This window comes from Hippopotamus amphibius, chromosome 5 (assembly GCF_030028045.1).
Source record: "Hippopotamus amphibius kiboko isolate mHipAmp2 chromosome 5, mHipAmp2.hap2, whole genome shotgun sequence".
Classification (NCBI taxonomy): domain Eukaryota; kingdom Metazoa; phylum Chordata; class Mammalia; order Artiodactyla; family Hippopotamidae; genus Hippopotamus; species Hippopotamus amphibius.
This window is the reverse complement of record NC_080190.1, coordinates 83,689,243-83,716,783: the sequence shown is the minus strand read 5'-3', so window position 1 is coordinate 83,716,783 and position 27,541 is coordinate 83,689,243. Positions and strand designations below refer to the sequence as shown.

The following is a 27,541-nucleotide window of genomic DNA, read 5'->3' as shown; positions in this document are numbered from 1 at the left end:
ATCTTAGTTCCCTGACCAGGGATCGAACCAATGCCCTCTGCAGTGGAAGCACAGAGTCTTAACCACTGGACCACCAGGGAAGCCCTGTTCTAGAAATTTAATAAAACTCAATTCATGGGACAAAAGAAAGTGTAGTAATTCAGTGCACATCTCTGAATCCAGAATTGAGTCCAGATTCTCACTCTGTGACTCTGCCATTAGCAGTGTGACCTGCAGTGTGACCTTAACTTCTTTGTACCTTTGTACAAATTTGTAGAATGTGAACAATAATACCAACCTCATAAATAAGAAAATGCATACAGGGTAATGTCTGCCATCCAATTAAGTACAAATAAATGTCAACTTTTTAAAAAGGAATGTAAAAATGCCTTTTGATCTTAATTTGTCATTCACCAATATATGGGGTTCACTAGAAATTGATACCACAGAATATAAAGAAGTGAATTTTAATGAGTCCTGACTATAGGGTTATTCCAATCTTCATTTGAATTTTTGAGTATATTAAACCAAGCAACCACCAGGAATGAGCCTGCTTAGGTAAGCATTTATAACAGGTATTTGAGCCCTTGTGGTGGTGAGAGTGTGGTGGTGAGGGGACTATTTAACTTCTGAAGAGTCTTTGGAACTTTATTTTGGCATTTATAGAGATGTTATATGTAGATATGAAAATGAAATCTGCTGACTGATTAAATGCTAAAATCTAAATTATACAAGCGGATGCACAAAAGTGACAGATCTGTACCCAGCTACTGACTGCTTGCTTTAAAAATAAAAAAAGTAAGTGCACATCACTCTCCATCTGACTCTAACACTAAGAAGCAGAGTGTAATAACACCCTTTACATTAAAGAGCTTGCAATTTTCACTGCTGCTCTTTCAGATTCACTTACAGTTTTTATTAGAACCTAAATAATAGTCTCTTAAGCTACCTACCAACATTCTATCTCAATTTCATTTTTACATACCTTTTCCTATATATCACTTTGGACAAATGACTTTTTCAGTAATTTAGTATTACACATGAGGTCTTATATATAAATATATGGATGAACACTAGGTGGGAAAGAAAAGGTCAGTGGCAAATCCTGAATTTTTACTCCCTTTCTAGACTGATTATTACCCTCACCCCCCTTTCTCTTTAGCTTCGTGTCCTAAGAAAGGTGACAGCATGAAGGGCACCAGTCACATGAAACATTGTGTGCCAGCCTGTGTGCAGTGTTTTTGTTTGTTTGTTTGTTAAATTTATTTATTTATTTATCTATTTTATTGGCTGTATTGGGTCTTTTTTTGCTGTGTGCAGGCTTTCTTCAGTTGCAGTGAGTGAGGGCTACTCTTCGTTGTGGTGCGCGGGCTCCTCATTGCCGTGGCTTCTCTTGTTGCGGAGCACAGGCTCTAGGCGCGTGGGCTTCAGTAGTTGCAGCACATGGGCTCAATAGTTGTGGTTCATGGGCTCTAAAGCACAGGCTCAATAGTTGTGGCACATGGGCTTAGTTGCTCCGCGGCATGTGGGATCTTCCTGGAGCAGGGATCGAACCTGTGTCCCCTGCATTCGCAGGTGAATTCTTTACCACTGCATCACCTAGGAAGCCCTCTGCAGCGTTTTGGTTAAGGATGGAATACCTTGACTTGGTTTCTCATCCAGTCTTCTGCACCTTGCTTGAGAGGTGAAGCTGTCCTGCTTCCTCCATTGACAGCCTCGCCAAGTTGGCCAAGGGAGGCTAAAAGGATAAACATCACATTACAGGCTTCTCACTGCCAGGTTCAGCAATAGATGTGGAAACCTCCAAAACAAACACAGAGAGAGGGACTCAGAATTAAATTAATCCTCTCCAAGGATAAATAAAGCATGGATGAGTTGCTCTTGAGCTTACAGGTTGGAAGTCACAAAAACTTCTCTTGGGTTTCAGTGACACTGGTGTTTAGACTCCTGATTCTTCAGCCCAGACAAGAGAAGAGATATAGACCTACAAAAATCTAGGTTCCACTCTGTGACATCCATCAAAGCAAGATCTTTTTTGACCCACCTCCTAGAATCATGGAAATAAAATCAAGAATAAACAAATGGGACCTCATGAAACTGAAAAGCTTTTGCACAGTGAAAGAAACCATAAACAAGACTAAAAGGCAACCCTCAGAATGGGAAAAAATAGTTGCCTATGAAACAACGGACAAAGGATTAACCTTCAAAATATACAGGCAGCTCATGCAGCTTAATACCAAAAAAGCAAATAACCCAATCTACAAATGGGCAGAAGACCTAAATAGACATTTCTCCAAAGAAGACATACAGATGGCCAACAAACACATGAAAAGATGCTCAACATCACTAACCATCAGAGAAATGCAAGTCAAAGCCACAGTGAGGTATCACCTCATACCCATCAGAATGGCCATCATCACAAAATCTGGAAACAACAAATGTTGGAGAGGGTGTGGAGAAAAGGGAACTCTCCTGCACTGTTGGTGGGAATGTAAGTTGGTACAGCCGCTATGGAAAACAATTTGGAGGTTCCTTAAAAAACTACAAATAGAACTACCATATGATCCAGTCATCCCACTCCTGGGCACATACCCAAAGAAAACCATAATCCCAAAAGAAACATGTACCATAATGTTTATTGCAGCACTATTTACAGTAGCCAGGATATGGAAGCCACCTAAATGCCCATCAACAAATGAATGGATAAAGAAGATGTGGCATATATATACAATGGAATATTACTCAGCTCTAAAAAAGGATGAGATGGAGCTATATGTCATGAGGTGGATAGACATAGAGTCTGTCATACAGAGTGAAGTAAGTCAGAAAGAGAAAGACAAATATTGTATGCTAACTCACATATATGGAATCTAAAAATGGTACTGATGAACTCAGTGACAAGAACAAGGATGCAGATGCAGAGAATGGACTGGAGAACTCGAGGTTTGGGGGGGGCAGGGGTTGAAGGGGAAGCTGAGACGAAGCAAGAGAGTAGCACAGACATATATATACTACCAACTGTAAAATAGATAGCCAGTGGGAAGTTGTTGTATAACAAAGGGAGTTTAACTTGAGGATGGAAGATGCCTTAGAGGACTGGACGGGGAGGGTGGGGGGGGGGGGTCGAGGGAGGGAGGGAATACGGGGATATGTGTATAAAAACAGATGATTGAACTTGGTGTACCCCCCCAAAATAATAAATAAATAAAATTAATAAAAAAATAAAAATCTAGGTTCCTTACTAATGTCTCTGTATATAAGAAAATACATCTCAATAGTTGATATTTGTAGACATCTTCAAGGTGGGGTAGCAACACAAAGTCATCCTGTGATACCAGCCATTGTGTCTTGAGAGGAATCAGACTCTTTCTTTGAGCATATTCACATCAAAGAACAAAGGGCATTCGGATGTCACATAATTTCAGGCAGACACAGATGGTTTTGAACTTGTGGTTCTCGTTTTTGTGAATTAAGAAAATTGGGCTGGGGCAGGGTCCTCTGCTTTTCTTTTCTTCAGTCTCTGTGTTGCCATGTAGCTGAATTCTGCTGACCCTTTTAATTTTGTTGACCACCTGAAATGATTTTGACTAATTCCTTAACTCTAGGTTTCTACCAAATATCTGACAATAAGCTACAGAAGAAAAACAGAGACATCTACTAATCTGCTTGCAGAAGCTATTTTGGATCAACTTAATTGAAACTCTTGGTTATTTTTCCTCAGTTCTCACTGAAAGACAAGATCAAGTGAAAACCTCATTTCGTTTTTCTTGTCTTTAATTTGAGGTATAATTGACATACATTATACTAGTTTCTGGTAGACAACATAATGATTCGATCCTTTGCGAAATGATCACCACAGTAAGTCTAGTTAACATCCAGCATATACATAGTTATAAAAAAATTTTTCTTGTGATAAAGACTTTTAAGCTTTCCTCTCTTAGCAACTTTCAAATCTGCAGTACAGCATTATTAACCATAGTCACCGTGCTGTACATTACATCTCCATGACTTGTTTTATAACTAGAAATTTGTACTTTTTGGCCCCCTTAACCCATTTTGCCCAGCCCCCACCTTTGGCAACCACCAATCCCATGAGCTTGGTCTTTTGTTTGTTTAGATTCCACATGTTACTGAGATCGTACTTATTTGTATGGTATTTGTTTTTCTCTGTCTGACTTACTTCACTTAGCATAATGCCTTCAAGGTCCATCCATGTGTGACAAAATTTCATTCTTTTTTATGGCTGAATGATATTTCATTGTATATCTATACCACATCTTCTTTACCTGTGCCATCGATGCATGCTTAGATGGCTATTATAAATAATGCTGTAGTGAACATAGGGGTGCATTTATCTTTTCAAATTAGTGTTTTCAAATAGATACCCAGAAGTGGGATTGCTGGATCATATGGTAGTCTATTTTCAACATTTTGAGGTACCTGCACACTGTTTTCGGTAGTGGCTGCAGCAACTTACATCCCCACGAACAGTGCACAAGGGCTTCCTTTTCTCCACATCCTTGCCAACACTTATCTCGTCTTTTTATAATAACCATTCCCACAGGTGTGAGATGATATTTCATTGACCTTTTAATTTGCATTTTCCCTGATGATTAGTGATGCTGAGCACCTTTTCATGTGCATGTTGGCCATTGAAAGTCTTTTCTGGAAAAATGTCTGTTCAGATCCTCTGCCCACTTATTAATCAGATCGAGTTTTGGTTTTTTTGGGTTTTTTTGCTGTTGAGTTGTGTGAGTTCTTTGTGTATTTTGGATATTAACCCTTTATCCAATATATGATTAGCAAATAATTTCTCTCATTCAGTAGGTTGTCTTTTCATTTTGTTGATGGTTTCCTTAGCTGTTCAGAGAAATGAAGTCTTATATTCCCTTAAATTAAAAATTAATTTTATAAACATACCTAATTAGCACCAGTCAATCAAGATATATTATTTTCATTCATCCACTAAGAAGCAAAGATTATTCCTATTCTGATCTCATTGAAACTATTAATAATTATTAACCTGATCAAAAACATTTTAAAATCCTTTCCATTTGAAATAGAGAAGAGTAAACCAATGCCTAGAGAATAAAACAAGCTGTTGTTTTCCCCTTTGGTGATATTGCCAAGTCTTGCATCTTACCTACCTCTTGTTCTCTTTTACTCTTCAGACATATTTTGGAATGGATGTCTCTGCGGTTGAAGATCCAGTTCAGAGACGAGCACTGGAAACCATGATAAAAACCTACGGCCAGACGCCTCGTCAGCTGTTCCATTCAGCCCACGCAAGCAGACCTGGCTCCAGGCTCAACATCGAAGGGGAGCTTCCTGCTGCCGTGGGGTTATTAGTGCAGTTTGCTTTCAGAGAAACCAGAGAACAGGTCAAGGAAATTACCTATCCGGTATGTCATTTGGATTTCACTAGAATTCAGCAAAAATTGGTTCAACTCTTAAGACGTCAGGCCCCCTCCCAGACTCTAGGGGCAGGGAAGTGAGTAGCGTGGTCTCAGCCTGAAGGTGTGCACCAGCCAGTGAACACGGATGCCTGCGTCACCAGCCACGTTCTATATGTAGGAAATGCTGTGTTAGCGATATGATGAGAGTGCTTGGGAGCTCAGGTCAGATTATAACCTCCCTGAGGGTCATTGCTGGGGAAAGCCTCACCAGGCAGTGACATAAGAGGCATTGCAAATGAGAGGAGAGGAACCATCCAGGACTAGGGAACAGTCTGAGCGTGGCTGCGCCAGTGCAGAAGTGCCTAGCGTGGGCCTGGTTATCAGCTTGCCCTGGAGATACTGTCCAGAAGTGTGAATCTTTGGGTTTACAATTAAGGGGGAAATCTTACAATTTTTTTTGGCCCCTCCACATTGTAATGATAAAGCAGTACTGCCTCTTAAAATAGGAAGTAAGTATAATTTTTATTCTGAAATAGAAAAATAAAGCAAGCAAGCCTTAAGAGTAAAATGGATTCTAATCCTCAACTAAATTCTTCATTATAAAAGCAGCATAAGATGGGAGACTGTGAGTTGTAAAGCGTTGTAAAGGTTTGCAGAAGGGAATTACAGAAAATGAAAAGACACGGGAGAGAGGTTGTGAAGGACCTTGGAGATAAACTAAAGCACAGATGTCAAACTGCAGTCATCTGTGATTGAGCCACTGTAAGAGAAAATGGTTTTTGCAGACCTCGTTTTGATAGTTGTTTCTTACAACAACGTTTCTTAAATACTCTAACTGTAGAACACAAATAGAACACTAAATGTAAATTCTTTATGCACATAGCTCACATATATCGAATTTGCTTGTTAAATACAAACAAAACTTACGCAACTAGTAAAATTGAAATTTAAATTTTAAAACAATATAAGACAATGTTGTTTTGCTGAACCCAGATCACAAATGTTGTGTTTCATAGTTGAAAGCTGTATTTTTTGTTTTGTGTTTACTTGTCAATGTAACTCATATGCTTTTGAAGCCTTACAAATCATTTCTGCCATTATCATTACCAGGGTCATTATTTTGAACTAGAGTCTATTATTTTAACATGTCAGAATAACGTAACAGTGCATCCCCGAAAGGTTAAAAATGCCACTTAATTTAGCACTATACATATTGCTCATTAACTAATTCAAGTTGGTGAGTACGAAGGATCTGTGCAGTATGTCTGTCTGCAGAGGGAATGTGTACCGACCTGCCTCCTTCCCGCCTCAGGACCTTTGCATTGGCTGTTTCCTCTGTCTGCCATGCCCTATCCCCAGATAGAGCCCCAGTTTGCTCTCATTTCACTCAGGCGTCTGCTCAGGCATCATCGCCTCAGAGAGTCTTCCCTGACCCCGCATCTAAACTAGCAACTCCATCACTCTCAGTCCTCTTCCCCTTCTTTGGTTTTCTTTCCAGCACTTGCACCCCTGACACTGTGCATGGGAGTAGTCGTCTGCCCCTCTTCCCGGCTAGCAGGCAGCGCCACGGGCGCTGGGACTTCATCTGTCTTGTGCATCACTGTGTCTAGCAACCAGGAACACGTATTTCCTTATGCTAAGCATGGGGAAAGTAAAAAAGTATAAAATAATTCTTACCCACAAAGGGCTTATAATCAGGCTGTTTTCTCTTACTCTGTTTAAATTGGAAGTGATTCTATATTTACTATCATTTTTTAAAATTGTACTCTCTACTCTCCTCGGTTTTAGAGTCCTTTGTCATGGATAAAAGGCTTGAAATGGGGGGAGTATGTCGGTTCCCCCAGTGCTCCGGTACCTGTGGTCTGCTTCAGCCAGCCCCACGGAGAAAGATTTGGTTCTCTCCAGGCTCTGCCCACTAGAGCAATCTGCGGTTTGTCCCGAAATTTCTGTCTTCTGATGACATACAGCAAAGAACAAGGTAAAATCAAACATGAAAATCATCCTAGGTATATCTTTCATGAGATGTGAATGTTTCTCCTCATCTGTGCTGCTGTTTTGTTTTGTTTCTAAGTTTTCTGAGTCCTTGGTGAAAAACTAAACTCAAATTTGTGTTCATTTAATGCAAAGTAGGAATTAAAACATACTACATGGAAAAAAATGGGACTAAATGCAGTGTCATTTGAAATGAGCGGAAGAGGTGAAAGAGACAAGGATAAATAAGTGTCTCACAAGATGAGAATATTATCAGTTTTATATAAATTTACACTTTGAGACTCTTGGATCCCAGAATAGACAGACTTATTTGACCAGCAAATCTAATACCTCAGAAGAGACAGTCATGAGATTAAAACAAACAAAACAAGGAAGTCATGATAGCCTTGAAAATAGGTTTTAAAAATACATATGTCTGGAGACTTCCCTGGTTTCACAGTGGTTAAGAATTTGCCTGCCAATGCAGGGGACACAGGCTCCATCCCTGGTCCAGGAAGGTCCCACATGCCACGGAGCAACTGGGCCCGTGCACCACAACTACTGAGCCTGTGCTCTAGAGCCAGCGAGCCACAACTACTGAGCCTCGAGCCCTCGCACCCTAGAGCCCGCATGCCACAATTACTGAGCCTATGCGCCACAACTACTGAAGCCCAAGTGCCTAGAACCCACACTCCACAACAAGAGAAGCCACGGCACTGGGAAGCCTGCGCACTGCAACAAAGAGTAGTTCCCACTTGCCGCAACTAGAGAAAAGCCTGCACGCAGCAATGAAGACCCAGGACAGCTAAAAAAAAAAAAGTATGTCTGGAAAGCATTCTTTTTCTCACCTCTCTATGAAAAAAGCAACACCTGGAAAAGTGCTGTGGGTGGAGGCTCTCTTCCTATTTCTAAATGTCACCTACACAGTGGAAAACTAGTGACATTTTCTGCTCAAGTAATCCCTCAGTCCTTCCAAATTAACCACTTTACTTAACATGAAAGAACTCTCCCTACGTCCTGGGCATGGGCTTTAAGCACTAAAATGAATGACTGAGAGCGCCCATCTGTTCCTATCAGGTGTGTGCAGGTGTGCCCAGAAGCCCGCATGTGGACCAGACACCTCTTACCGTTTTGCACTGTCAGTGTTTAACCTTGCGTTCTGTGCACCCTGCTCCTCGGTCCACGTGGCCTCCCACCCCACGGAGCAGGCAGTGCAGGGACGCTGGAACCTGTGCCCAGCATCGGCCACTTGAAGGAATTCAGTGTGCTGGCTGGGCCACACTTCTTTCAGACTCACTCTTCATTCTGTTGTGAAACAAATGATTGCCTTTATAGTTGTTATGATAAAAGAGGCTGCCTACCATTTTATCAAAGTTTAGTGAACTAGGAGAAGATAAATGTGTTTAATCATCACTGTAATATCAGCAGTTTAGTCTCACCAGTATGTTGCAATTAGCTATGAGGTATGTAACAAGTAATTTACTACTAATAATACTTAAAGTACCAAAATGTGTGAATAACTTACTTTAAAAAAATTAATTATGGTGGATTGAAGTTTATTGCTTTAGAGCAGAGAGGAAGGGCTGATATTATCCCTTAGCATGATGGGACTTAAATATGTCCAATATAATTGCTAACCTGTCTTATTTGTGCCACTACAGTCACAAGCCCTTAGTGGCCCTTAATAGCTATGTTCATTCAGATTACACTTTATTTCCTCATGGAATATGTTTGGGATTTACCAGAATCTAGGTGTGTCCAGGGAAGTGGTATCATACAAGTTACGGCCATGACCTTGGGCAGCACAGTGCCAGCTCTGCTGCCTAATGCCTGTGTGACCCTGAGAAAATTGCTTACGCTTTTGGAATCCTGGCTTTTCTCTATCAAATGGGAATAATGAAAGGACTTACCTCACAGGGTAATTCACTGTAAGGATTAAAGAAAATAATATAAGGAACAATTAACACAGTGCCTGACTCATTTGAAGTGCTTAATAAGTAAGTGCCCATTGGGCGGTTAGCACCCTGGGGCCAGGGACTGTGTGAGTGTTCACTGCTGCACCCAGTGCAGAACCGTCCACCAGGGCATTTCACAGCGGCCTTGAGTGAGAGAGAATGTGGCTGGCAGTGGAAGGTCATGTGTGTTGGGCACTATTATATCAAATAACTGTGTCCTTTTGCTTAGTTAGGTGTACATGCATAATACAATGTAACAACTAAACCACCAGGGTTTTAATGATCTTTAGCCCAGTATAGGCCAATTACTTGAGAACTGATGATGCCTCAGAATTGCCTGAGGTGCTTTTTTTCAAATACACTTGGTTGGATCGCGTTGGAGACACACCACATCAGAATCTCTGGGCTTGGGTCTTGGTCTGCACATGCTGAAAAAGCCGTTTTCCTGCAAACTCCTGTTTAAGATCCACTCTTCTAATACATAAAGGAAAAGTTTGTTTTTCTCTTTAAAAAAATATAGTGCAAAAAAAAAAAAAGGTGGTGCATCTTGTGTTGCTGGAATGAGAAACAAGGAACAGTTACTGAGTTCCTACCACATGCCAGGCTTTATGGTGGCGTTTGCAAGGTCCCAAGGCTCATGAAGTGTGGTTCCTTTCCTTAGCAGCTGATCTAGAGAGAAGCTTATATTTAGCCAGGATTTCCGAATTTCTTTATTGCAAAACTGATGTCCACATCTGGGATTACACTCGACGAAACAAAAAGAAATCTGTGAATTAGATTTTCAGTGTGCTATTGATTCATTCAACAAATATTTGTTTTATTGCTCTATTTGCTGGGTATTATGCTAGGTACTCACATTCTCTCTCCTTGAGGAACTCAAAGCTTCCAAGTTTCAAGGGTAGCACCAGCTAAAGCATTTATGCTGCGTTAGTCCCAGTCAGCGTGTCAACAAGGCATAGGTTATGAGAAACGCTGAAAAGGCATGTCAGGAGGTCCAGATCTTTATTCCAAAAGGACATAACACTGTGTTCGGGGTAGAAGGAGAAAATAACAGAACCTCCTTAAACGAAGCTCTCCCATGCAGTCCTGCAGTTGGCAGGATTAAGTTCTCCCTTCTCAGAATTGCTTCTGCTCCAGCAGTGGTCCCTTTCTAGTATTAATAGTTGTCCAGGTTGATTTTTCAATAGGGTATCTAAGATTTAAAAAAATTTTCTAGTTCATATTTATTGTTAAAGGTGTCACAGAACATGAATAGGAGCTCGATTATCATTGTCTTTTATAAAAAATTTTTAACAGAAATTTTAGTTCTAAGTCAAATAAATCCCAACCAAAACACCCCAGGTGAAAAAGAATACAGTTCTACCCTTGGAATCGCATTAGCATTAAAGGAATAAAACTAACACAGATCGGTCCCTCTTGTGGATATAAAGATGATTTTGCGCTGGAGTGACCGTGTTCTGCTGCGTGTGCGAACGTTCAACCTGCCGTTTTGGTGGGCTCTCCAATCATAACTGAGCAGTGGCGACTGGTACTTTTGTTTCTCCTTCTCGAGGTGTGAGAAGCATGAACAGTACTGACATTCAGTGGTCCGCCATCCTGAGCTGGGGATATGCTGACAACATTTTAAGGCTGAAGAGTAAACAAAGCGAGCCTCCAGTAAACTTCATACAAAGTTCACAGCAGTATCAGGTAAACATTTTTATGAAGTACGTTGTAATAATAATGAAATGTGATGCTTTAAAAAGGAGTCAGACTGATGGCAGCTAGTCTGTAATATCCTGCAGTTAGTCCAGTCACGAAGCTGCTGCCGCCGGGCCTGTGCTGTGTGTACCGGGAGTACAGACTTCCTAACGCCTGCTGGCCGGCCGTGTCCCCGCAGTTTGTCCTCCACCCAGTCTCTGGTTGAGACAATATCATCATCTCCTGCTCAGCATCAGCTCAGGGCTCGATGTTGGAACAAAACCAGCATTTTCTTTTCAGTGCTCACTTGCCTTTTGTCACTATGTCATTCTCAGTAACCAGAGTGCCATCTTCTGTACCTGGCTTTTTCTAAACGGACTGGGTATTCGGGTAGCACAGAGTGGTAGAAAGAGCCTTGGGCCTGACTAAAGCCCTGTGATCTGTGTTAGTGTCCAGCTCTGTTATTTACTGTGTAGCCTTTGGCAAATAATTTAACCTTACCCAGCGTGAGTTTCTTTCCTCTTCTTTAAAACTGGAGTAGTCACACTCCCACCACCCTCTTGTAAAGCTGTTATAAAAATGTCTCCAATATTTGTGAAAGTACTTTGTAAACTATAAAACACCATGTACATACAGACACACACACACACACACACACACACACACACACACACACACACACGGTAGTGCCGCAGCTTCTTCTGGTACTAAGTTGTATGTTAAACCGTCTTTCTTTGACTGTCTTTCCATAGGAAGTTCTCTTACTGTTTTCTGACTTCCATTACCTACATAACACCTGGTGCCTATTCATATAGCCTAACATTTGTCACCATTCCCTGGGCACTTTAGAAATGGAGTGAGCTGCTTGTGGGAGTTTTTGGCAGTGAGAGAAAGGAGAGCAATGGCTTGTTTGCTTCATCTTCAGTGTGCCTGAAAAAAGATCACCGTCTTTTGTCATCTGGCTTACCAGTAAACTAACAAAAGTAAGAGTAAAGGACAGTGAAAAACACACTGCAGAATTATTTCTATCATGTAAAGTTGGGCACAGAAACATCGTTAAAGATGAAAAATACTCTCATTAAGTCCATTTATCAAAACGGGATAATCCAGATTTCTAGCAAGCATGGTGTGATAAAGTACTTCCGGTCAAGTGACTAGCTAACTAGATAAGAATACCAAAATTCATTTTGTGTTTAGAAATCTGTTGTTCGCTCCGTTTGATAAAATTTGTCCAGGGTGTAGTCGTCCAGGGCATTGTCACATGAAGACTCACACTCTGAGATTTCACTTATCTGATCAATTCCATCATCATCATCATTACAGATGAGAGTCCCGCTGTCTCTTTGCCTTCATCTTCTGATTCATCTCATAATTGTGAAACATATTCCTGTCAGTTTTCGTCTCTTTTCTATTATTGCTGGAAAATGAAAAATTTTGAATTCCCAACTGTGTTTGATGACAGCTGAAAGCAGATGACAGATAGGGTGTCTCTGGTCTTCTTTTATACTTTCTCAAAGATGACAACATTCTTTCAACAATGCAATAAGAAAACCAAAAGATGACTATTTCACCTTTTTACATTATCCTTCCAGGAGATCCATCATTCTTCCATTTTCTTATTTTGTTTTGTTTTAGCATAGTTGGGAATAATTGAAGAATAGTGATGAAATAATTCCTACGATGATGAAATAGCAAAGTGTTTCAACATAGAGGGAAAAAATGAGATTATTGAAATCCTGTAATGTAACTTAGGTTTAAAAAAGTGTTCAGTAGACTCATGGTAATTGCAAGATGAATAAGTTTTATTCTATATATAAAAAATAAGTACATTTTCTTTTTGTTTTTTGGAAGACCTCTGAAAAACAATAAAAATTATGAAATATCAGTCTTTACAAATAGTTAGAACTATTCAAGAAAGAAACTCAAAAAATAAAATTGGACCCAACGGACTCTGATGGTATATGGAGAGTTAAGAAGAGTCCAGCTTTTTAAAGAAAGTCATTTTTAAAGGTAGTGGACACTTGAACACATTTGTAGGGTCAGGGGAAGAAGCCAGCAAACAACAGTTTGAATTTTGACAGTCGTTTGAGAGGCATTGGGGTGGGATGGAGCTGGCCTTAAAAACAGAGGGGCTTCTCCTCTAAATCAGGAGATGAGACAGAGACATTCTGAGGCACAAGGGAGGAAAGGGGATGCGGTCTGTGGCTGTTGACGCCCGTCTTCTTAGTGAAGCGAAGCGAAGTACGTGGGTATTGCTGACCGACAGACCCACCGGGAGAGGTGGGACTGGAGCGGGGGCGCCTGGGGGTAGAGCAGCTGGGGACAGCTGCTGTGGGTTGGCACTGGGGGCCAGCTAGTGCCAGAGGAAGACTGTCAGGCCAAGCAGAGAGTTGAGCTGACCTTGAATAGTGTCCCCATGCTTGTGACTCAGGGTTTATAATCCCAAAGGAATAATCCCAGATTTTTTTCTCCATGTTTATCTTTCCTTATTCTCCTATTTAGCAATCTTTAAAACTGTTTAGAAGCAAAACCTCTATTTATATGTACTGTTTGCCTACCAAAAACAGAAAAAGAAAAAGAAAGAAAGAAAGGTTAAAAATCAGGTAAATGCATCCCCCCCGCCCCAGCTCCCACGCACATATCACATACACACTCAACATTGGATCTCGTCAATCCTTGATTATTTTGTTTACATTTCTGAGGAACAAATGGTTCTATGTGTATTTGTGTGTATGTGTGTATATACAGAAAAATGTAAAGTCAGAGACAATGCATTGTAATACATTTTTATTTGGAAACAGCTTTTAGATATCTTGAAGTTACAGAATACTATGTTATATCTTGCACCATTCTAATCATTTCAAGTAAAATGTTTACCTTAAATTTTGTGATCATATATTTTTAAAATAATTGTGAGAAAAGTAGAGGCATTTCTCATGCTTTTTAAACATGATAATCTTTGATTTGTCCCTTTTCTAGGTGACTAGTTGTGCTTGGGTACCTGACAGTTGCCAGCTGTTTACTGGGAGCAAATGTGGTGTCATCACAGCCTACACAAACAGATTCACGAGCGGCACAGTAGGTCCTGGGCCCGTTTTGTGAGATTTTCATGTCAGTGAGGGGAAGAAACCCTTTATGAAATATAATGTATTTATTATAAGATCAACTTAAATTTTTTGTATTTTACTCTTTTGTACTTTAATCTCTTCTTCACATGAGCTCTTAAAATGTAAAAGGTCATATATATCTAACACTTTATTTTAGGTTTATTATGATCACAAAAAAAAATTTGAAAATACCTGTAAAGGTCAGAGGCAGACAGTATCTTGAGTTACGATCTGTGTTGTATTTGGGCTTTTTCACGGCATTTTGATGCTTGCTTGCCCGTATTCTTGGTATCAACCTGAGCACTTAAGAGTGTCCCACGACATTCTGTAAAATTTGGAAGTGCAGAACTCCTAATGGTCAACATTCCTGTACTCTCTGGGTGAATTAAACGACAGCGAAATCTAAGTAGCCAGTCTTGGTTTCTAACACTTATTGGAAGAAATTTTTCAGCCATTCCCTGAACCTTTAGGATTTGAGAGTTAAATTATTAAAGCACTCTAGTGAAGAAGACATTATGCAATACTTCTTTTAATCTACTGTCATTTCCTTTCTTTTTTTTTTCCAGTAAAGAGATTAAACCTACAGTCTTTTAGTAGTTAATTAAAAGGCCAATTCCTAGGAGGTATTTCCATTGTAGGTCTGTCATTCCTTTCTTGAATCAACTGTCTCTGGTGCCTTTGATGAGTGGCAAGTTTAGGGTAATAACTCAATGATTATCATTCTAATCTAAAATGTTCTCTGTGCTTTTTTTCAATTACAGTTTTCTCCATTATTTTATAAAACATGTTTTACTGGGTGAAACCTGTACTTAGCATAGAGTGATGCTTGATTCCTTACTTTTCTGTCCAAGCTTATTCCCTTTTAAATCCTTGTTAAGGTTCTTTGCCATGGTCCTTGGGGTATAAATGTGACGATAATATTGTTTCTTTTTTTTTCCTTTTTCTTTGGCTTTTTTTGGGGAGGGGGGGTGGTTTGGGGTGGGGTTTTTTGGGGTTTTTTTCTTTTTTGGCTTTTCCTCTTTTTTGGGGTCTTTGTTGCTGTGCACAGGCTTTCTCTAGTTGTGGTGAGCTACCCTTTCTCTTTGTTGCGGTGCACAGGTTTCTCATTGCAGTGGTTTCTTTTGTTGCAGAACACAGGCTCTAGGCGCTTGGGCTTCAGTAGTTGCGGTGCATGGGCTTAGTAGTTGTGGCTCGTGGGCTCTACAGCACAGGCTGAGTAGTAGGCTTAGTTGCTCCAAGGCATGTGGAATCTTCCCAGACCAGGGATTGAACCCGAGTCCCCTCCATTGGCAGGTGGATTCTTAATTACTGCGCCACAAGGGAAGTCCCATAATATCGTTTCTGTCTCTTAGTTTAAGGAGTCATTAAAATGTTTAAAGCTGGAGTGATATGGTCCAATCAGCATTTTAAGGCCATCACTGTAGTGCCTACGAGGAGAGACGCTTAAAAGAGGTGTGAGGCTGGAGGGTACCAGTTCAGAGGCGCTGCAGTGATACAGGCCAGCCGTGGTGAGGGCTCCGTAGCAGGAGGTAGGCATGTACAGGTTATTGCAGGACAGTGAGGTTCTGCTCTAAGAAAGATTCACACACAGGTTAGAAGAGCCAGAAGTGGGACCAACTGAATGTCAGGGAGCCAGAAAAGTTACACTTGAGCTGGAGCTTAAAGGATCATTTTACCAAGTGGAGAAAAGAGGAAAGAGTATTTCAGCAAAGTAAACCAACACATGGAAACAAAGGCATGGTAGTTTGAGGAGTGGCAGATACTTTTAGGTGTAGTTTAGAGTATAGCATGCTGGGAGGAGTGCCCAGTTCAGGGCAGGAACAGTAGACTGAGATGAGGGTCTCATACAGAGGCCCCAGTAAGAAGAACGCTAGGGAGTCTGAGCAGAGAGGCGCCTTCACTTTTGGAATGTCTCCTGTTTTCTCCTTTTTACTCCCAAATGCCTAAAGCAGATGTTAATTTCATAACATCTCTAATATTTACTGCTGTCATCGCCTTTAACCTTCTGAGCTCTCCCTTGTGTTTCCTTTTTCCTGCAGATATATCCTAATCTCTGCTGCGAGAGCAGCTGTCTGCTTATGCCCTCAGATCATTTGCACCATCACAGACACTGCTTAAAAACCAGCTTCATGTGTTGTTTTTTATTTCCTCTTGCTTTTCCCAACACTTTGAACAGCCTTGTTCTTAGTTGTCCTTACTTCCATTCTCCCTATAATTTAAATTTTTAATTGTACACTAACACAGTATACAGTATTGGTTAAAAAAAAAAAGATGAAGCTGTCACTATAGGAGTAATTTTCACAGCATAGCTTTGAAACAGATCATTCGAATACGGCAAGACACGTGCTTCTTTTAGTTTGAAGTTATTGTAGGCTTGTGAAGTGTTAGGTTGCTTACCTTTCCTCAGTTCTATATTTGCCTGATAATAGATTTTTTTTTGCAACTTATTTACAAGGATTTTTTCTTTTTCTCCTAGGTAGTCATAGTCATGAGAGTAACAGTTACTGTTTAAACCATGTCCAGGAGTGTATCTTAGCTGTGTGGTTTTATCATTGTTTATCTGAGGGAAGGTTACTTGGGTTTTTGTAGATGTTGTTACTTTTTCTTGGGGACCATCTCATCATTCTGGCATCCCTGAAGCTGCGGATGTGACCCGTGCCTTTCAGGTTGGCAGGAAGCACGCGTGTTCCCTAGTTTCTGTTCTCCCGACCCACTGAATGCCATGGTTCTAAAACTACTTATGCTCTCGTTTTTGTTGGCCTTGACAGAGCACAAGACTGTCTCCCAAGTGCCATGTAGGATGTGACCAAAATAATTGTTGTTTGAAAATATTTTCAAGGAATCTTGATATTTCTACCTTCCCGAGCTAGGGAAGCATATCTGACTTTGAGCATTGTGAGTTTCTGTTGACTCTCCCAGGACAGTTTGCTAACATGCATCCTACATATGTAATGATGAATGTGTTGATTGGTTATAGGGAACTGCTATCTATAAGCCATTTATATTTCAGAGAAGAATGTCTTCTAAAAGTGATAACTGATTTTAAAATAGTTGATCTTCAGTCATTTTTCCACTAATTAAATAGTGTGGCCACGTCATCTTCATGTAAGTTAACACCTGGGTTTCTGCTCTCTAAATTGGTGGTGGTAGGAGAGTACACATGCAGTTCACCCAAGGTAGTATCACAGCATTCGAGAACATTTTATGAAGAAGTAGACCAGCACAAGATTCCTGTTCTACCCATGGGGATTATTTTCTGATCCATCAGGGAATCATCTGGTAACACTAACTCCTGCAATCATTTTAAAGTGCAAAATCTATAAAATTTCAGCAGCCACTGTAGGGTACCTAGCTTGATTACACCCCATAAATGTTATTCATGATCACAAAGTAAACACACACACACACACACACACACACGTATATATTTTCTTTTAATAAGTAAGGAGGGAGCTTTAGCCTTGAGGGCACTTGTCCATCCTAGATTATTGACGCTGTCTCAGGACAGCCTCTTATGAGAGGAACAGAAAACAACAACATGGGACAGAGCAAGCTGGGGCGTCCCAAGGAGGCCCTTCTCCACAAGGCTGGTCCCTAAGAGTGAGGATGAGTCGGGTGGGACCAAGCACTGCCTGGAACTACAGCTCGGAGTGGAATTCCGTGGGTTGTCCAGGATCCTCAAGGCTCGACTTGGGGTCAGGCCTCCCTAGACAGACATGGGGATCCAGGTCGCCTGGTGGAAGAAACAAGGAAGGCCCTTGCGTTCTGTCCCACCAGTAGAGGAACTCCTACAGATAATTGTTTTGATGCAGTAACAAATACACAAAACCAAGCACACAGATTTACAGATAAGAAAATGAATATGTGAAAAAATTAAACTTAGTTATAATAAGAGAAATTCAAGTTAAAGCAACCTTGATTGCCATTTACAACTTGGGAAATTTTCAAAGATTTAGAATGAGAGTTGAGTCACAAACTCAAATGCTGCAGAGTTCAAGCAGAGAAGGAAGGGGCTCGGGCATTTGGGGGCAGGAAGTTCCTCTGTCCCAGGGACGCTGGAGCACGGTCTGCAAGGCTGCTGGCACATCCCTGAGGCCCGGCAGGCTCCTGGCCCTGCAGGGAGGGTCACAGAGGAGAACCAGCAGGGGCCCAGACCCTGGACTCATGCCCTTGTTCAGAGACATCTGGTTGCTGTAAGTGTGTGCAGTTGAAGGCCACATGCCCTAGCTAAGCAGAAGCCACTGCCACTCAGCTCAAGCCATTGGTTCCAAGGAAGACCATAAGCCTGGTATTGCCTGGTCATTTGAGTCTTTAAGTATAAAATGTGTGCTTTGATGTGAAAAATAAAGCACTTAAAATAGGTGAGCTGCAGCTAATAAATCAACACAGATATGTTTCAAAAGCAATGGTGATCAAAAAGGCAAGATGCCGCAGATACCTAAAGAATAATTAACACCATATATGCAAAGTTTGGCAACATGAAAAACAGTGCAATTGTTATAGTAACATATAGTAGAACATAAATTCTTCATATGTGGGAAACAAATACAAAATTCAGGACAATAGTAACTTCTGACAAGGGAGAGGAAATGGGATGTAAAACAGTACACAAACTATATGTTTAATGTTTTATTTATTTAAAAAATAAGCTGATCTTATAAATGTTAGGATTAGTTTAACTGAGTGGTCAGTATACGGCTTTTTATTTATACTTTCTTTCTACTTTTCTATATTCTTTGAAGTATTGAAATACTTTACAACAGTAAACTGCTACACTAATGAAAACAAAGGTTAGACCCTGTGTGGACATCTGGCACCTGTGAGCCAGCGTGGACCTTGGAACATCAGTTTGCAATGTTTGATTTAGAAAATCAGTCCACAACTACTGATGAGTAATACGTCACCATTGGTGGCATCATGAATTGGTGCAAAGCCTTTGAAAAGTACAGTCAAGAACTATAAAATTATTAATATTCACTGATCCGCTAGTAGGATTCTGGAAATTTATTCTAAAAAAACAATTTAGAGGAGGAACAAAACTTATATACATGAAAGATTTAACTGTGACATCTATAATTTTGAAAAAATTTGAAACAGTTTTAAATGTCTATCAATAAAGGTTGCTTGAGATTTCCCTTGTGGTCCAGTGGTAAGGAATCCGCCTCGGACTTCCCTGGTGGTGCAGGGAATACGCCTGTCATACAGGGGACAGGGGTTTGAGCCCTGGTCTGGGAAGATCCCACATGCCTTGGAGCAACTAAGCCTGTGCAACCACAACTACTGAGCCTGTGCTCTAGAGCCCTCGAGTGCTGCCACAAACTACAGAGTCCACGCACCCTGGAACCTGTGCGCCACAACTAGAGAGACGCCCGCACACTGCAACAAAGATCCTGCATGCCACAAATAAGACCAGATGCAGCTAAAAATAAATAAAATGAACAAATAAATAATAAATAAATCTTTAAAAATAAATAAAGGATGCTCAAGTAAATTATGGTATACTAACTGTATAGAATATTATAACACTTAAAAATCATTTTGAAGACACCATCCAAAATGGAAAATGCTTATGGGAGAATGTATAAAATACAAAATAGAGAATTACTTGTATGGCAATAATCACAGCTATAAAAATACATGTGTATTTGGCTAAAAGATTGGAAAAGAATAGACAAAAATGAAAGCTTATTTGTTGATGAAATTATGGTCGGTTAAAAAATTTTTAAATATTTCATTAGTTTTACTCTAGAAAAAGTTGAACTAGATTGAAAAATGACACATTTGAGAAGAATGAGTCATTTGGGTTGTTTTTATTTTTGAGAATACCTTTCATCATGGGTTTGTATCTTATACTTATTTTTTTAATTTTAGCCTTCAGAGATAGAAATGGAGTCTCAGATACATCTCTATGGCCACACAGAAGAGATAACCAGCTTATTTGTCTGCAAACCATACAGTGTAATGATAAGTGTGAGCAGGGATGGAACCTGCATCATATGGGATTTAAACAGGTACGGAAGATCTCAAGCTCCAAAATTGCTGTTTTTAACATTTCAGCTCTTACCATGAGAAACAGATGCACTAAAATAGTATCTTTACATTATAGTAACTTTAAGCATGAAATACAGGCTTTACCTTTGTAATCTTATTGAATTAAAAAATCAGTTAGGAATATAGTCAGGAATGCCTTATAAATAGTAGATACATACACACTGAGGAAAAAAGTTATACAAATAAGAGAAAATAATTATATTTAATGATCCTATGCAAATTCATGTCTTTGGTTTTTCAGGTTGTGCTATGTACAAAGTCTGGCGGGACACAAAAGCCCTGTCACAGCTGTCTCTGCCAGTGAGACTACAGGTGACATTGCCACCGTGTGTGACTCAGGTGAGCTGGCCCCAAAACCAGAGCACAGGGTCGTTGCATTAACTGTGCATTCAGCCAGCTGGTTACATCATAGGTTAAACTGTTGCATTACATCTCTCAGGTCCCTGCCAGATCTAAATACTTAGGTAATATCACGTATGCGTATTAAGACTCCATGCTCCCAATGCAGAGGGCACAGGTTCGATCCCTGGTCGGGGAACTAAGATCCCACTTCCCGCACACCACAGCCAAAAAATAAATAAGTAAATAAGGTAGAAGATTGAGTTCATCAATTTTGGCATCTCCTTATGCAAAAGTTAGTATTGTCATAATTTAACTCTTTTTCTGATATATGTAAGATTGCATTTGAGCACGTGTAAGTTAAGCAAATTACTGTTACATAATTATCTGAATTTTCTTAGTGTTTGTTTTTCCATCCTTTTTTGCTTCTGCTTTTTAAGTACTGACTTTGCTGCCTTCTTCCTGACTAAATGAAAAGCATCAGCAGAAAATCAGCTTTGTACATATGTCCTTTAGTTCCTGCAAGACAGTAGTGTAGAATAACAATGGAGGTATAATGTGCCCAGATTTTACATGACCAAGATATATCTCCTAAGCAGAGGTCTGGCTTTTTTTTTTCTTTTTTTTAATCTTTATTGGAGTATAATTGCTTTACAGTATTGTGTCAGTTTCTGCTGTACAACAGAATGAAAGAGCCACATGTATACATATATCCCCATATCCCCTCCCTCTTGAGCCTCCCTCCCAACCTCCCTATCCCACCCCTTTAGATCTTCACAAAGCATCAAGCTTATCTCACTGTGCTCTGTAGTAGCTTCCCACTAGCCATCTATTTTACATTTGGTAGTGTGTATATACCGATGCTACTCTCTCACTACGTCTGCATCTCTGTTCCTGCCCTGCCATTAGGTTCATCAGTACCATTTTTTTAGATTCCATATTAGGAGTTAACATACGGTATTTGTTTTTCTCTTTCTGGCTTACTTCACTCTGTATGACAGACTCTAGGTCCATCCACCTCACTGCGAATAGCTCAGTTTCATTCCTTTTTATGGCTGGTGTAATATTCCATCATATATATTTGCCACATCTTCTTTATCCATTCATCTGTCAGTGGACATTTAGGTTGCTTCCATGTCCTGGCTATTGTAAATAGTGCTGCAGTGAACAGTGTGGTACATGTATCTTTTTGAATTATGGTTTCCTCCGGGTATATGCCCAGTAGTGGGATTGCTGGGTCATATGGTAGTTCTATTTTTACTTTTTTAAGGAACCTCCATACTGTTTTCCATAGTGGCTGTATCAATTTACATTCCCACCAACAGTACAGGAGGGTTCCCTTTTCTCCGCACCCTCTCCAGCATTTATTGTTTCTAGATTTTTTTGATGGTGGCCATTCTGACTGATGTGAGGTGATACCTCATTGTGGTTTTGATTTGCATTTCTCTAATGATTAGTGATGCTGAGCATCTTTTCATGTGTCTGTTGGCCATCTGTATGTCTTCCTTGGAGAAATGTCTATTTAGGTCTTCTGCCCATTTTGGGATTGGGTTGTTTTTTTTTTTTTTTTATATTGAGCTGCGTGAGCTGCTTGTGTATTTTGGAGATTAATCCTTTGTCAGTTGCTTCATTTACAAATATTTTCTCCCATTCTGAGGGTTGTCTTTTTTGTCCTGTTTATGGTTTCCTTTGCTGTGCAAAAGCTTTTAAGTTTCATTAGGTCCCATTTGTTTATTTTTGATTTTATTTCCATTATTCTGGGAGGTGGGTCAAGAAGGATCTTGCTATGATTTATGTCATAGAGTGTTCTGCCTATATTTTCCTCTAAGAGTTTTATAGTGTCCGGTCTTAACATTTAGGTCTTTTATCCATTTTGAGTTTATTTTTGTGTATGGTGTTAGGTGGTATTCTAGTTTCATTCTTTTACATGTAGCTGTCCAGTTTCCCCAGCACCACTTATTGAAGAGGCTGTCTTTTCTCCATTGTATGTTCTTGCCTCCTTTGTCATATGTTAGGTGACCATATGTGTGTGGGTTTATCTCTGGGCTTTCTATCCTATACCATTGATCTATATTTCTGTCTTTGTGCAAGTTCCATACTGTCTTGATAACTGTAGCTTTGTAGTATAGTCTGAAATTGGGGCACCTGATCCCTCCAGCTCTGTTTTTCTTTCTCAAGATGGCTTTGACTATTCGGGATCTTTTGTGTTTCCACACAAATTGTAAAAATTTTTGTTCTAATTCTGTGAAGAATGCCATTGGTAATTTGATAGGGATTGCATTGAATCTGTAGATTATTTTGGGTAGTATAGTCATTTTCACAGTATTGATTCTTCCAATCCAAGAACATGGTCTGTTTCTCCATCTGTTCATGTCATCTTTGATTTCTTTCATCAGTGTTTTATAGTTCCTGAATACAAGTCTTTTGTATCCCTAGGTAGGTTTATGCCTAGGTATTTTATTCTTTTTGTTGCGATGGTAAAGGGGATTGTTTCTTTAATTTCTCTTTCTGATTTTTCTTTGTTGGTGTAGAGGAATACAAGAGATTTCTGTGCATTAATTTTGTATCCTGCAAGTTTTCCAAATTAATTGATTAGTTCTAGTTTTCTGATGGCATCTTTAGGATTTTCTATGTAAAGTATCATATCATCTGCAAACAGTGACAGTTTTACTCCTTCTTTTCCAACTCGTATTCCTTTTATTTCTTTTTCTTCTCTGATTGCCAGTGGCTAGGACTTCCAAAACTATGTTGCATAAGAGTGGCGAGGGTGGACACCCTTGTCTTGTTCCTGACCTTGGTGGAAATGCTTTCAGTTTTTCACCATTCAGAATAATGTTTGCTGTGGGTTTACCATACATGGCCTTTATTATGTTGAGGTAGCTTCCCTCTATGCCCATTTTCTGGAGAGTTTTTATCATAAATGGGTGTTGAATTTTGTTGAAAGCTTTTTCTGCACCTATTGAGATGATCATGTGGTTTTTATCCTTCAGTTTGTTAATGTGGTGTATCACATTGATTGATTTGCATATATTGAAGAATTCTTGCATTCCAGGGATAAACCCCACTTGATCATGGTGTATGATCCCTTTTAATGTGTTGTTGGATTCTGTTTGCTAGTATTTTGTTGAGGATTTTTGCATCTATGTTCATCAGTGATATTGCTCTATAATTTTCTTTTTTTGTGATATCTTTGTCTGGTTTTGGTATCAGGGTAATGGTAGCCTCGTAGAACGAATTTGGGAGTGTTTCTCCTTCTGCAATTTTTTGCAAGAGTTTGAGAAGAATAGGTATTAGCTCTTCTCTAAATGTTTGATAGAATTCACCTGTGAAGCCATCTGATCCTGAAAGGTCTGGCTTTTAGTTTTTGTTTTTTCATGTATACATATTAAAAAAACTTGATGCATCTGGCAGGAAACAACTGTTGAAAAGCTCGTAAATTTTCTGTTTGCATTTCCATCAATTGAAAGGATTCTTTGAAAACTGTTTCTTTTTGTCCACTCAGTACAGATATCTTTGACACATCTACAATGGGTGGTCTTTTATCCTTTGCTTGCATTTTTCATATTGTTTTTTCCTGACACCAAATGTGTGGTCTTTCCTGACACTAAACAGTTCTCCAGTTCTGTGACACCAACTGGGTGTCCAACAATGCAATTCAATTCTGACACTAACTAATTGAAGTTAGCAAATTTGGGAGTCCCAAGAACCCCCACTAGGTTTGATAATTCTCTCAAATGACTCACAAAACTCGTTAAAACACTGTACTTACAACTATGATTCATTACAAAGGATAGATGTGAACAACCAGAAGAAAAGGTAGGTAGGGTGAGGTCCAGACAGTCTGTCCCTGCGGAGTCAGACTGCACCACCCTCCTGGCATGTGAATGTGCTCATCAACTCAGAAACTTTCCTCCCCTTGTTGTTTAGGAGTTTTTCTAAGGTTGCATTAGCATAGACATGGTAGAGTCAATCACTGGCCATTAGGAACTGAGCTCAGCTTCCAGCCCCTCCCCTCCCCGGAGATGGGAGGTGCTGTAAGTTCTAACTCAACAGTCCCCCGGGGCTGGTTTTTCTGGTGGCCAGCTGCCATCCTGAAGCTGTCTAGGGCCACCCCCTGGAGTCATCTCATTAGCATACAAAAGATAGTACATTAACCCGGGTTTTAGGAGCTCTATGCCAGGGACCTGGGACAAAGTCCAAATATTTATTTTTTTTTACTATACCACAATAAAACTCCAAGAGTTTTTACAAAACACTCATTCATGCTTGTATTCAAGAAAAGTAATGTTTCTTTGGTCACGCTTCAAGGTTTCAGATGTGAAGTATCTGCCAGTCTTCACCCCAGTCATAAAATAATGTCATGAAAACATTTTTATTTCCTAATCAGCATAACTAAGGGGAAAGATCTTAAATAGTTGACTTTGGAAATACAAGTGTGGGCAGATGATTGCTGACTTTGCTAATTGCTCTTCCTTGATTTGCACATTAACGGCTTTTAGTATGTCACATCAAGAGGGAATCTGGGGGAATAATATAATTATTTATACGGAGTTCTCTACTTTCTTGTTTTGGCAACATGTGGAAGTTAGGACTGATCCTGAGGGAACTGAATTTTGTGAAGTTAATTACTTTCCTGCTGCCAGTAGTGATTTATATCTGTGATATTATATTAGCTAGTCATATGGGACCAAGAAACCAAATTACCTTTGCTCACAATTACCAACTCACTAGCAGGGTGTTCAGGGGTCCCTAGGTAGTGCGCACAGTATAATAATGTCTAGAACTTTCTTTCCACTATGAACAAAAAGGCCTTCTCAACTTGTTACCATCCAAGTAACTTTAAAATCAAAATTTAAGATAAATATATATGCATGTGTATGTATATGTAAATATATGTAATATATAATGTGTACATGTGTATGTATATATACACATATATAATTTCAAAAATTTCTGTATTGGGGCTGAAGATACACTGGCAAGCTCATTCTCCCTGATCCTGATTTCCCCAGGCTTATTATGGGATGTGGTTTTTATAGTGATAAGATGTAAAATTTATTAAACTATGTAAATATTATATTAGATAGTTTCTGTGTTTTTTTAAATCATTCTGCCACTGTATCAAAACATATACATTTCAACTAGGGTTCATAGCCTTTTCCTGTGTTGCCAGTGGTACTATAAAATTAACATAATATTCTAAGATTCAGAGTAGGGGATAGTTCTTCAATTTATTTTAATTTTGATGAAGATGTATAGGAAGAATAAAGATTTTTTCAGGAATGCCCAACTTTCTGACTTCTAGTTGATGTGTTAAATTATACATGAAAGCTATCTGGTATTGGGTAAGGGCCTCAATTTTTTAATACATATTTATAATCTTAGGCAGATGAGTGGTTACTTGGTTTTGTGGCAGAACAAGTTTCTAGGAAATCTGCTAGGGTAATTCTTTGCCTATTAAGTTCCATACCATACTTCAGAGAGTCCAGGACCACATTTAGACTTTTTCTTTTGAGGGACTAAGCCATGCAGTAGCTGTGTCTTACAGTTACCAATACCTACATCAATATCTTTTAATGATATGTATCCAATGACTTTAATAAGCCTTCTAACCTTACTAGTACACATCTGCTTACTTTATATATTTTAAAAAATACTTTATTAGATATTAAATTCAAAAGAGTGAAATGTCTACTTATGTAAAAGATGAGTTTATTGTCTACAATTATATTTCTTTAGCATATTGAGTCCCCAACATCTTGATGCTTTACTTGGATAATCTCTCCTAATCGATATTCTACAATGCGAAGTAGACCACTGGGCATTTTTTAATCTTTGTGTGTATATGTGTGTGGTGAAATATGCTTAACATAAAAGCTGCTACTTAAACCATTTTAAAGAAAGGTTTAAAGTGGCATTTTTACACTCACAGTGTTGTGCAACCATCACAACTGTCTATTTCAAAAAATTTTTCATCATTCCAAAAAGAAACTCTGTAACCGTTAACTCCCATTCCTCCCTCCTGGACAGATCCTAGTAACCTCTATTCTACTTTCTATCTCTATGACTTTGCCTATTCTAGATATTTTATGTAAGTGGAATAATACAGTATTTGTCCTTTTGTGTCTGGGTTATTTCACTTAGCATAACACTTCCAAGGCTTATGCACATTGTTGCGTATTGTCAGAACTTATTCCTTTTTGTGGCTGAATAATATTCCATTGTATAGATATACCACATTTTGTTTATCCATTCATCTCTTGATAAACATTTGGGCTGTTCCCCTCTTTTGGCTATTGTGAATGATACTGCGACACACTAGGCATTCCAGTTTGTGATATTTGAACATCGTTAGCATATCTTTTAGATAAGGGAGTATTTCTAATATTTATTTCTTTGCTATAAAACATGAAATCTTTTCATTGCCTTAATAAAGAGAAAAACACGTTCTCTTCTCTTCTGTTAGTTCTAATGGAGAGATAAAATTAAGTGTTATAACACACTATGTCATCCAAATTTTATCATGCCTCTTAACCTCTGTCTTTATCAGTATGAGAATATTTCTCCAAAGAAGGCTGGACACATCATCATGTGTCCCAATCCACTTACCTTATAATTCCATTTTCTAATCCCACGAGGCCCCAGTCCACAGCCCCAGTTTATAGAGGATGGCAGGCAATTATTGCCTCCTCCACCCCCTGGAAAAAAATTTGTTTAATAAGACATTGATTTGTAAGATTCAATCTTAGACATTCTGAAAAGTTAGCTTTTTTTTTTTTTTTGAGTCTTTAACTCAGCTTTTACTGTAATTTTTTTTTTCTTCAGATGTCCCGTAAGTCACTTCTTATATAGTTTCACAGAATATTTTCTTCTATTTTTGGAGATTGTTTAGCTTTCTAGGTACTTTCAAATTCAGATTTGGCAGTTTGTATGCCAAAATATTACAACTACAAGAAGACTCATGGTTAGTTCACATTGTTGCTCTACCTCGTAGATCACTTTCTATTTTTATTTTTTTCACTGGTCATCGTCTCTGGATAAATATGCCAACTCTGTGTGACTT

General features: G+C 39.2%; 1 protein-coding gene across 6 annotated transcripts in view; it reads left to right on the top strand.

Annotated features, from left to right (window-relative positions):
- LYST (lysosomal trafficking regulator) overlaps nucleotides 1-27,541 on the top strand; it is a 195,958-nt gene that overhangs the window by 164,270 nt on the left and 4,147 nt on the right. For all 6 annotated transcript variants that reach the window (XM_057734359.1, XM_057734357.1, XM_057734360.1 and 3 more), the window contains 6 exons: nucleotides 5,151-5,381; nucleotides 7,164-7,353; nucleotides 10,854-10,990; nucleotides 13,961-14,059; nucleotides 19,960-20,099; nucleotides 20,381-20,478. In XM_057734359.1, coding sequence (XP_057590342.1) covers nucleotides 5,151-5,381; nucleotides 7,164-7,353; nucleotides 10,854-10,990; nucleotides 13,961-14,059; nucleotides 19,960-20,099; nucleotides 20,381-20,478 — 895 coding nt within the window. The remainder of the gene's footprint in view (nucleotides 1-5,150; nucleotides 5,382-7,163; nucleotides 7,354-10,853; nucleotides 10,991-13,960; nucleotides 14,060-19,959; nucleotides 20,100-20,380; nucleotides 20,479-27,541) is intronic.